The sequence below is a fragment of the Amphiprion ocellaris genome, chromosome 7 (genome assembly GCF_022539595.1).
Source record: "Amphiprion ocellaris isolate individual 3 ecotype Okinawa chromosome 7, ASM2253959v1, whole genome shotgun sequence".
NCBI classification, from domain to species: Eukaryota; Metazoa; Chordata; class Actinopteri; family Pomacentridae; genus Amphiprion; species Amphiprion ocellaris.
The window spans coordinates 22,861,506-22,873,993 of NC_072772.1; the positions used below are offsets into that span (position 1 = coordinate 22,861,506).

The 12,488-nt window shown below is 39.9% G+C and overlaps 1 protein-coding gene across 2 annotated transcripts in view; it reads left to right on the top strand.

Annotated features, from left to right (window-relative positions):
* The first annotated feature begins 3,795 nt into the window (after positions 1-3,795).
* The window catches only part of sorl1 (sortilin-related receptor, L(DLR class) A repeats containing), a 121,153-nt gene continuing 112,460 nt past the window's right edge, over positions 3,796-12,488 (top strand). For both annotated transcript variants that reach the window (XM_055012111.1, XM_055012112.1), the window contains exon 1: positions 3,796-4,142. In XM_055012111.1, the coding sequence (XP_054868086.1) occupies positions 3,822-4,142 (321 nt within the window). In that variant the 5' untranslated portion in view covers positions 3,796-3,821. The remainder of the gene's footprint in view (positions 4,143-12,488) is intronic.

Genomic DNA, 12,488 nt, shown 5'->3' on the forward strand with positions numbered 1-12,488 from the left:
AGTGGACTCTAGTTGACACAAACCGATCATGTTTTCATGTGAACCTGAAAAAAATCAAAACGTTTGGAGATTTTGAAGCATTTAAAACCACAAGTAATTCTGACATATAAAATGAAGAAGAAATATTTCAGATTCTGCTCTATTCCTAGATGAGCAATCAAATGGAAGTAGATCAGTGACAGTGACCATGTTAGCATCTATGTACTAAGATCGGATTTTCTTGAACTGTGTCCTTTCATTGAAGTAGATTTCAGACAACACATTTGACTGACTCATCACAGGCTTTTTCAATTCAACCTGCAGGTACTCTTCTCCTGTTAGAATCATGGCTTCGCATCAAGTCTTAAGCAGAACATTGCTGACTAAGTACTATTGTCAGCGTAATCATGGCTAAACTGAAGGTTTGTAAAGAGGCAGTGCATCTCCACAACACATAGTAAAGACTGGATCAGCCAAAAGTTAGCACATCCTTAACAGATCAAGACATCAAGCTTTGCACCTTGAGAGATCAAAAATCAGCCTGTTTACAGACAGAGAACTAGCAGAGATTAGATGTGTACCAGTAAGTCACACTGGTTGGAAGCACCTCTCCTACATCCATCAAGTAAAGGCGACAAAAATGCCCCTTAGAAATCTTTATATATTTTCAGCACACAGTCTTGTTTGAAGAAGGCTGTCTAGTAGTGACCTTAGAGGATGATCAGCGTCTCTCAGGAGAAGAAACAAGGCCAAACACGTGTGGTAAGCTAAAACAGAGCAACATTTCACAGTGAATGATAGAAAAAAGTCCTGTTTACTGATGAGTCAACTCAACCACTGAACACTGAGAAAGACAAACATGAATGATGTGATTAGAAGTAATTTGGAACATTGTCACATAATGTTGGGAGCATTTGGGTTCAGGTTTCAACACGGTTTTCTGCTATAATTAAAGTAAAAAAAGGTGAACTTACTACTCGGTTTGTTAAGCTGATATTTTCAATGCTGGTTATCATTTGCCCCCTACCCCACTGTATATATAGCACACATATACTGTACAAATGTACTGTATATGTATTGTGTGTTTTTAAAAATCTGGTTACATATTGGACTACAGAGCAGTTCAAATAGCTGAAATGATTTGTTTTGAATGCTGGGAAGAAGTAGGAGAACACTACACAGTTTGCCCATCACAGTATAAATGATACCACAGAGACTTTATTGTATTCATTATTCTGATAGGACATACTGTAAAATTAAGATAAATGATTTAATATAATAATGACAGGCTGATGCCAATATAAAGACTGTTGTCTGCTTGATTAATTGGAAACAACCAAATAGATCATTAATCAATATGCACATTAAAGCCCACACTGGCCTTGAGAGCAGCATAGTTATGAAGTAAACCAAGCTAGGAGCAAGCCTCGCAGACGTATCTACCATAATGAAATCATACTCCTGGATTCACATTCTACCTGTGGTGTTGTTCTAACACAGACCAACTTTATTTTTCTGTGGCAGTGGGAGTCTAAACAATACCAACTAATTCAAAGGTTTTGCAGGAAAGAATGAAAGTCAGGGAGGATGTTTTTGAAAGCAATCCCAGAAGAAAGCAATCAGTGGAGATAGACTGTATCGACCCACACGTGGAGACGATGGGGAGAAACGTGTCTCTGTGATAATGCTGCAGATCCACAATGACAGTTCGCAGGGTTTGACTGTACTCATAACGTACAACAATGGCTTAGAGACACAGAAAGCATGGATTAATTCCTTATCACAATCGTGATCAGCAGATGGAGAGCTGGTCCAGAGCATGGGAATATATCCATGCAAAGACCTGGAGAAATGAGTTGTAATTCTCTGTGTAGCCTCTATTCAGTCTATCCCCAGAGGAGGCCGTGATTTTAAAATCGGCTGAAGCCATCGCGATAACTCAATCAATACTGTCTGCTGATCATAGTTGCTTTTTATCAGCTTTAAAATATCCAACCCTCATGACATGAGTAAATGACATATTTATGTTAAGATTTTACAACAAATCAAATACTGGCATGTCTAGTATGCATGAATCAGACAAGACTGACTTTATTTTTTAAGGAACTTATAATATGCGTTCTGTAATTAAAAACTGACTGAGAGTGTTTATTTCAAAATGTACTCAGCTTGACTACTTCTTATAGATAATATCTGAATGTGGAACTTTCAGGATTAATTGCTAAACCAAATTATTAGATGGAATGTTGACCTCAAAGCTGAAGTCAGCAAGACTTAAGTCAGACTTAAATGATTCCCTTAGTATTTATTAATCTAATTTTCTTCTCATCTGATCATAGAATTTACTACCAAAAGCTTTTTTTTTTCTTTGTCCACCTCAGCTTTTGTGTCTCTATCTTGGAGAAGTGGAGTTCTGCATTAATAAAGAGCAGCCTTGGTCAGCGTCTGCTGGAGTGTCTGATTGAAACTTTGGTACCAAAACTGCTCTGATCCATCAGGATGGTCTTGGTGGTGATCCTTCCCCTCTCACACTGCCATTCTTGACAGTGCAGGGGTCACTTCTGGCTTGTTGCCACACCCTTTGAGATTTTTCACTTTGTGGAACTCCTTGTACTTTTCACTGTGGTCACTGGCGCTAGAAAACTGTGACTCCTGACTATAAAACCATCAAGTATCAGTGATTGATCCAAACAGCAGCTCACTAAGCTCTTTGGTTTAAACAGTGATTTGCAGTTGACTCTTTCCTGACTAGAGAATTACTGCATCAGCTGCTCTCAGTTTAGAATGTATCACTGTCTTAGAATTAGTAGAGAAAGGAACTCTGAGGATATTCAGTAATCTTTGCCTGCTTGGGGGTTTCCTGGAGGAACCTTTACCAGCTCCATTCAGAGAAAATGTTGCTGGGGGAGTCTCTAATAACTCAAAAGGGGCATCCTTGGGGAGCCTTATTAGATGATAGAGTGCACATTGCAATATTTCAACATATATTTAATAAAATCAGCAGGGTTCATTTTATGGTAAAGGACTAACCTGATAGTAATAAAGCTTTATTTTAGTCCAGTATAAAAGCAATGTAAGACTATTTACATAACAAACAGACTCTGTAGGTTTTGTGATGGAGGAACTCAATGTTGCTGTTGTGGTCATTTTTATTCGCTAATGCATAAAAAAACATACTGAGGAGTTATTATATAGTGCATTTTTTTGGTTTCAAATTATGTTGCACCTTTGAAAGATACTGGAGTTCTCAATTGACTTTTTAAAAAATATATTTGCTCAAATTAGGATCTTGTCTGATTTTGCTGAAGAAATTATGTGCAAGTGACTTCACACTAATGACAAGGTCCCCATTTATCTCTCCATTTTATTTAGGAACATCTACTATATAGTCTGTTGGGGTGAAAACAAACCAACAATGACAATAATACAAAATTGGTCAAATAAAAATTCAGTATAAATCAGACTGGGCATGTGTATGAATATATTTATTGATGAGTAGCTATGAGTATATTTATTGATAAATATACCATCATAGATTTAGTATTAATTTAGTCTGGCTCTGTGTGAGCTTTGCTGCTGTTGAATATTTTCTTCCATGTGTATTTCCAAGGTGTTTTTCTCTGGTACTGGTGCCTCCTATAAAAGCAGACATGGCGTGGAGCCTGCAGGCTTCTTAACCTCCTTTGTGTGTGTGACACTGAGCCAGCACAAGCATATTTTGAACCGAGAAGTCTCCTTGTTCCGGACATTCCCATGGTTTGTGAATGCAGCATCGGGGGCATCACTGCCAGTAGAAGGAGCTCTTCGGTCTTACCTAATCCAAAAGCCAAACATACACAAACATGGCGATATCACAGGCAGGCAAGATGCTGTCCTCTCTTCGGTGTTGGTTATATTTATTAGTCCTCGGGCTTGCAGGAATAAACTCGTCTACCCTTCGTCTTCAGCCGGAGCAGCGCTACATGCTGCCGCAAAACAGAGGCTTTTTCACAATAGAAGCAAATGAGGATTTACCAGACGGAGGTGGAGGAGGCGCCGCGGCTCCAGCGCTGCCTCTGGCCGCTCGTAGCGCAGCTGAAGGCGGGTCGAACTCGGGCGCCCATTCGCAGCATCGAAGCCGCCGGAGCTCTGGTGACTCGGCTATGCCAAAGGTGTACGGCCAGGTAATGTCCCGGTGCTACCGGCCACTTTCATATGAGCGTTGTACATCACCTCAGACTGACCTTAGCTGGCAAGGGTGTCTAGAAGAAATTACGCCAGCCGCACTGTTGTTTTCCAAGTCCCATCATTTCTTGCACCTTATGCTGGAGCAGCCCCGCCGGTGGTCACTGCTGTGCGGGCAGAGAGGCGCAGGGTGCCCGGTCAACCTCAAAGAAACGTCCCCGGTGAACAGACCAGGAAGCGTTTGGTGGCTCAGTCGGTTCACCAGGTGCTTCGGTGTAACGCAGCCAGTGTAACGTTACAGCTCACTAAACATGTATTCAAATAACCCCACAAACCTGCACTCACTTAATGGCAGCCTCTGTGGAAGCTCCACCAGTAGATGCTAAAGTTACACAAAAAGTAACTGTTCATTTGCTACCACGTAGACTGAGTGTGTGCCGAAGTTACCAGAAAACCCTTAATATTCTGAAAACATCTTCGTTGTGCTACCAGGTGTATATATGTATGCAGGAACGACAAAGACAAGGAAAACAAACATTTTGTAGACAGCATTTGCACGAGAATGTTAGAGTGGAACAAGACTCGGAGGCTAATGCAAAGAGAACTGATGGTTGTGGCTGTTTGGCTTTTACCTGCCGTCTCCAGAGGATGTGCTGCTCAATGCAGTTGCAGTGTGTGTGTGTGTGTGTGTGTGTGTGTGTGTGTGTTCAGAACCCAGTTTCCCAGACAAGGACTGCGTACAGACACAAAAGGCAAACTTTATTCAGCAATAATACAATAAATGCTGTGCTCGTCCTCCAAAACTGTCCACATCTGAGAGACAATATCTAAAGACAATTTCTGAGTCTTTAGCAATGTTAGCAGGCTTCTGTTTAGCACACAGTGTAACACCAAATAGAGTTTTAATTTAATAGAGCATCACTGGATAGTTGGCACATAAGAATTGTAGTTAATATTATTGAAGTAAGTGAAAGTTGAATTTGGCAGTTTTTTTTTGGAAAAATACTGCCCAGGTCATTGTCCAAGTATCTGCACAGTGACACTGTTTTCATTTTTTTTCCTTTTGGATTTGAAATTGACATGTAGACTTTAAGCTTTGATTCAAGGGGTTTAACAAAAATATCACATAAACGAGGAAATACACCCTTTAACAATTGTCAGGTATTTCCAGGTGAATCATTTGTATATTACTTGGAATGTGCACATGATTTAAACATCCCTGTATGTTTCTGTACAGTGGTGTCACATAAATAATGCTTTATAATAGCTGTATTTTGCTACACTTGCCTTTTATTGCAGTTGTAATGTTTCTTATTTGTCTTGTAACACTTGGTTTTATAATCTCTTATCTCTCAATTTTTTTTCTAATTATCAGTGTTTACTGTTACGCCCCAAAGCACAGTCAAATTCTTTATATGTGAAAACCTGCTTTGCAATAATACTGATTCTGATGGTTGCATAGTCCCTCTATTGTCACAGGTTCAAAAGCAACAGGACAAAGTAACATAATTATAAATAGTAGGATAATTGTCAATACTTGGATGCAAATCCTTCGTAGTCAATGACTGCCTGAAGTCTGGAACCCACCTTACTTAACAAAGACTGGGTTTCCTCCCATGAGATATTTCGCTAAGCCTTCACTGCAGTTGCCTTCAGGTGCTGCTTGTTGTGATTCTTTCAGTACACAGATTTGACTTCAGTAAGCAAAAATCAGCTCGGTTGTGTTAAGGTCAGGTGACTGACTTGGCCATTTAAGAACATCATGTTATGTTTTGGGTCATTGTTCTTCTGCACTGTGAAGCACTGTCGTCTTAGTCTTGAATCTGAATTCATCTCTCTGCTTCTATCAGCAGTTCTGTTCAGTCAGTAAACACCAGTGACACAGTTCCATTGGCAGTCATACATGTCCATGCCATCACACTGCCTCCACCATGTTTGACAGATGGTGAGGTCTGCTGTGGACCATGAGCCCTTTCTCGCCTTCTCCAGACTCTTCTAAACCATCATTCTGCTACAAGTTCATCTGGTTCTGTCTGTTCAAAGACTCTTTTTACATGTTTGCTACTAATGTCAGGTCAGGTCTTTCTGTTGTGAGTGCTACCAGTGGTTTGCAGCTTGAGGTAAATCCAGTGTATTTACATTCATGAAGGCGTCTCCTGATTGGAGACTTGGCAAGTTATTGTGAAGAGATTTTCTTCACCGGAGAAAGAATTCTGTGAATGTAAAGTTTAATTCTCTTCCAGTCTATTTGGTGTTGCTGAGATTGCCACTGAATTCCTTCTTTTAAGGAATGTACCGTTGTTGATTTGGTCACTCCTAAATGTTCTAAATGATCTCGCTGATGGGTCTATACTCTTGTTTCTGTCTAATGATGCCTCCTTCTCTTGTAGCAACACCTCTTTGCACTGCATATTGAGAGTTCCTATGAGCTACCAAATTTAAATTCAACAATTTGAATCAGACTCTTGATCTCAATTTGTCATGACATAATGAATAAACAGGCCTCACATGGTCATGAAACTGCACATCAGTCAGTTAACAATTGCTTTTGAAACTTGAAAATAAAGAGACATTGTAAAATGGCTTTAATGCTGCTGTTACATTGTAAATTTCCCCGCTGTGGGATCAATAAGGGTTTTATCTATCAATCTATCAATCTATCTATCTATCTATCTATCTATCTATCTATCTATCTATCTATCTATCTATCTATCTATCTATCTATCTATCTATCTATCTATCTATCCATCCAATTAATGCAGTTTTTTCTGGGAAATTCCTTGAATCAAAAGGGAAACTACACATTTCAATCAAATCTCCACTTTGCCATTTCACATCCATTGTGGTGGTATGCCGAGGTAAAATTACCAAAATTGTCTCACTGTACAAGTACCAATGGACCTACCTGTATACATATATTGGTGTTCACTTCAGGTCACTATCATTATTCTAGCTAAATATGAAAGCAAATGTTTTCCTCATGATCTGTACCATTCTACCTATGTGTTTGTCCAGACTTGGTGCTACAAAGCTCTTATTTGAACAAATTGCACTGCAGCACTTGGTTGAATACAACTACCTTGTTTTTTTAAATACCCATGCTTGCTGTCATCCTCATCCCCTGTGTCCCTGTTCAGTGTGATGCAGCACTATTTGCTGAGGAACAGTCAGAGTCCAGTGTTGCTTTACAACACCGGTGTACAATTATTTGTGGTGGTGCAGCCTTTAGTGCTGGTATAGCTTTGCAATTCATTACAAAGACATTCCATCTAGTGGTCTGACATCATGCACTGAGCCGTTAGGCTCTCCTTGCCTCCTGACATTATACAGCTTTTGAGCACAGCCAGACAACAGCATGGTGAAGGAGTGTAATGAAGCATCTCCGAACAAACTGCAGCATTCTCGATGAAACACGATTGCCTGGGAAAACGTTTCACCTCCAAGTGGAACCAGAAAGTGAAAGTTAGGGCTGTGTCATGGTGAAACTTTCAGAGGAAGGCTCAGAATCTGTTAGTTGATGATACTGTACACACAGATGAGCTGGTATTGGGAAGGGAAAATGGATTTGTGCCTCTTAGGTTGAAGCTTTTCTGTGGCTAGATGTGGGGCTAAAATAACATCTGTAATTACTCTGATAATTAATAGATATTTTTAGTAATTAAAAAAATTTAAATAAAAAAATGTGCTTTCAAAATGTACTCCAAAATGAAACTCTGCAGGCAGTCTGAGTATGATGTGATAGTAAACTGAGTACCTTTGGATTTTGGTCTGGATATTTAACAAAACAAGCTTTATTTAAAAGAAATGAGGAAAATTTAAGGTTAGGCTCTTTTCTGTTCTTTCTGGTGTTTTTAGACAAGAAGAGAAGCTAGACTAGCTTTGGGGCAACCAAAGAGTCCAATGAGCAACTACAGGAAAAGAATGATCTGATAGAACATACCCCATCCATCTGGTCATTACTGGTCATTTTGCATGTCTTTGATATTTCTGTGAGGTCTCTGTGGTCAATTTGTATTGCTTTGATGTCATCTTTGAGTCTGTTTGAGATCATGTTCTGTTATATACACACATACATCCATTATCTGTACACTGCTTAATCCTCATTAGGGTCTCTGAGGGGCTGGAGTCTATCCCAGCTGACTTAGGGTGAAGGCAGGGTTCACCTTGGACAGGTCACCAGTCAATCACAGGACTACACATAGAGACAAACAATCACACTCACATTCACACCTACAGACAATTTAGAATCACTAATTAACCTGAGCATGTTTTTGGACTGTGGCATGAAGCTGGAGAACCTGGAGAAAAGCCACACATGCACAGGGAGAAAATGCAAACTCCATGCAGAAAGATCCTGTGAAGGCTGGGACGCAAACCGGGGATCTTCTAGCTGCAAAGTGAAGGTGCTAACCACCAAGCCACTGTGCAGCCCTAATCAATCCTTAGCAGTAAAAAAAAAACCCTTGATTTTAAAAACATCAAAATAAGGCAATTGTTAAGTGACTTCTTCGGAATTTACTTGAGGTTATAAATCATTTAGTGGATATTTGTGCTGGTCGCTGAGGGAAAAGCAGCAACAAAAAGTGGCAGCTAGAGATCAAAATGAGCAAAAGAAGTAACAAAAATTCTAGAGGACTGGTCTGACAAGACACACGGGAGAAATAAAAACACTGAGTGTGTCTGTGGTGAAACAGCCAGAGAGAGCTCCATAGAAGAGAAGTGAGCAAAGGGAAGTGTGTCTCTTCATCATCCGTCGTCATCTTGCTGTCTCACGCTGACCAGCGCTTCCTTGTCTGGTGACACCCGCAGTCCAAACAGCAGAAAAGGACAAATGGCCTCCAGAGAGTCGGATCAGGATCACTCTCACTTGTGAAAGACAGCACCGGAGGAGATTGTTATTAAATGCTTAGCTTGTTGAGTGTTTGTTCCGCTGTCGGTGTCCCTGTTGGCTTGTAGTGGTGTGACTGGATTTGTTAAGAAGCTTGAGCAGGCATTGTAATTGCAGGTAATGGCTCGGTCTGAGCTGGGTACAGTTTACATACTTAATTTTAAATCCATTGACCTAATATGGCTTGACAGTGACTCTGTAAAGGTTAAAATATCACAGGCTGGGATGAAACAGTCATTTTAAAGAACAGGGTAGAACCCTAGAAGGTGATTTGTGGGGGTAGCATTTTGTCATTTTTGTTATACCAAAATGTGAGTGAGGCAATTTCCTTACAAATATCATCTCTCTGGTTGAATGTGTGCAAAGTTCAAGTGTCACTTCAAGTCATATTTATAGCTTTAAAGCACTCTTACAAAGCATGGCCTATAAATGAACTGGTATCAGCCATCACCAAGGCAACCAGTGGACGTCTTGATTGCCTATCTTGTTATCAGTACTTAGTCTTTGTCAGTTTGGTGTTTTTTAAGGTTGCAAAAATTCTCCCACTTGTTAGGCAACCCTTTAGCCTCACCACCATGCAGACTCTTATGAAAGCCACAGAATCATGTTGAAAATGCAATGAAATGAAGGGTTTCCCAATTAGATGTGTTTCTGCTTTCATATAGCTGTAAACTGAGAAATACTTCATATTTGTTGTGCATTGAATAAATTCATCAGAACCAAATGGCTGAAGGTTGATAATTAGTTGATATTAAACTAATCATTTTAATAACACAGTGAAATTTTTGAGCTGCAGATGGGCTACATTTTAGTTGTTATTATTATTGATCAGTTGATTCTTTTTGGATTGATCAGTTGTTTAGTCTATTAAATGCCAGAAAATAGTGAAAAAATGTCTCTTTGTCGAAGTGCCTGTTTTGTTTGACTGACAGTCGCATCAAATCGTCACTTTGAAGAACCTTGAACCAGGAAAACTTTTGGTTGATGAATTACTATGGAGACACTCGACAGTTCAGTAATGTCAAAGTGGAAACATTTTGTATGTACAACAGCTTTGTATTCACACCCTTATTTTGACACTTTCTCGAGGGCACCTTGGCAGCAATTACAGCCCTTTGGATTAGTCTCTACAGGCTTTGCACACCTGGATTTAGGCAGTTTATCTCATTTTTCTTGTCTGTGAACTGCCATCTTAAGATCTCTTCACAGATGCTCTATGAGGTTTCAGTCTGGGCTATGATTGGGTCTAAACCATATCTTGAAGCCTTATCTGAAATGCATGCCTTGGGTTATTGTGGTGCTGAGAGGTTAACTGTGGCCCCAGTCTCTGGAAGCTGTGCTCGGATCCTCAAAGACCTCTATGTATGTGGCTGTTTTCTTCCTTTCCTGAGATCTAAACAGTCTCCCTGTCCCTGTAGCAAAGAAGTACCGACATAACATGATGCTGCCACCGCCATGCTTCACTGTAGCCTGGTGAAGAGCAGTGCTTGCTGTCTTCTCAGATGTGAGAGGAGAGTTCAATTATTGTCCCTGCACACCACAATAATCTTTTCATAAGGCTTTCTGAGTCCCTTAAATGCAGTTTGGCAAACTCAAAGTATGCTGCCATGCTTATTTCTCAGCGTGGATTCCATCTAACTGCTGTACCATTATGGCCTGATTGATGGAGTGCTGCTGATGCGGTCGTTCTTCCTGGAAGTTTTTCTGTCTTTGCAAAGGACTTCTAAAACTCTGCTAAAGTGACCATTCAGGTCTTGGTTACACAGTGTTCCTGGGCTGAGTAGCTTTTATCGTCATAAGGAAATGTATCTCCATCTCTGAATCATTGGATTGCCCTTTTAAAACACTGTCCTTTTTCACAGCAGACATTTTGATTTGTCAGCACTGGTATTGCTAATAGAATTAATGATGACTTTCTTTTGTTAAACATCAATTTTCACCCTTTGACTTTTCCTACTCTATCAAAATTGCACACGTGTGTGCCAAAATGGCTTCATAGCGCCACTTGAAAAAAAACAGGAGCTACAACCAGTACATGTCACCTACAGCTATGAAATTTGGTAGGCATATGTAACTTGTCAAGATGCACAAAAATGTAATTGACACCTATGTCTACAACACAACAGGAAGTCAGCCATTTTGAAATATGTCTTATTTTTGACGATTTTAGCCCAACTTTTGCACCGTTTCAAAAGCTATAAACTCAAACAGGGTAACCCCGACAGAGCTCAAATTTGGCCAGGATTGGATCAAGATCACCCTGGAGTATGGGTGATCTTTTGATCACCCATACTCCAGGTATGGGTGATCAAAAGTTATCTAAATTCTCCACAAAAGTCTGAGGGCGTGGAAATAGTGACTGCCAGAATTTCGACAACTAGCCATTACACAAAAAATGCTGTATAACTGGCCTGTACATGCTCCAGTCTGCCTCAAACATTACATGTGTGATCAGACTCCAGACCTCATCACATCCATAGGTCAATCTACAGCCAGAGTGATAGCAACACCTGGTGGATGGACACGAAGTGCTGCTTATCTAGCCTGTACATGCTTCAATCTGCCTGAAACTTTAAATGTGTGATCAGAGTCTGACCCTCATCACATCCATACGCCAAAATACACTCTTAGGACATGTTTGGACTCGTTGACCAGCAAGGATGTGAGGACCTGTTCAACGCTGCCTGCAAGCTTTAATTTATTGTATTTACATTTGAACACTCAGAGCCTCCATACAAAATGAGTACAGAGTTGGGTCAACACTGTCCTGACACATTCAGGTTTCTGACTGAAAGTACAATTAGCATGAATTAGCATTTTAGTTGAGTCGTTGCATGTCTGTGTCTTTGCAATACAACTAGTTTGGAGGTTCATGAGACGAGCTTCGTTATGACAAGTCACACACTTTAAATCCTCGTACCTGCTGTTCTCTCACCAGCTGCTGTTGCTCTGAGACACTGTTCGTGCTATTTCTGCTCTCTTGATGCTGCAATTACCCCTCTTGATCATCATCTGCTTGCACTAGTGTAAATAAACAGTGAGAAGCCATACAGTGAGTGTGCACATTTTGTAGTGTATTTTGCAGTAGTATGTCTATTTCTACAACCACCATTTTACTTGAAACTTGAAACTTAAGATATTACATAGAGTTATTCAATCTGTGACTTCTTTATTTATGAAGTTTGAAATAGTGGTTGGGATTTGCTTGCTAAAAATCCTCACCCATAAATTCTGTATATAATAAACTGCAGTGCTGATTACTCTCAAGTATGACATAGATAACACATATTCAGACAAGTGTAATTAACTTCAATTAACCAGTGATATCAATTTGCACTTGCTAAAATTTCAGCTTTAGAATTATACAAAATAACACTACTTTTTTTTTGCTCTTTATCCCATCCTGCCGTTGTGTTTGCAAAGGTTTTATTTGAATTGTCAGTGGACAAACTGATCA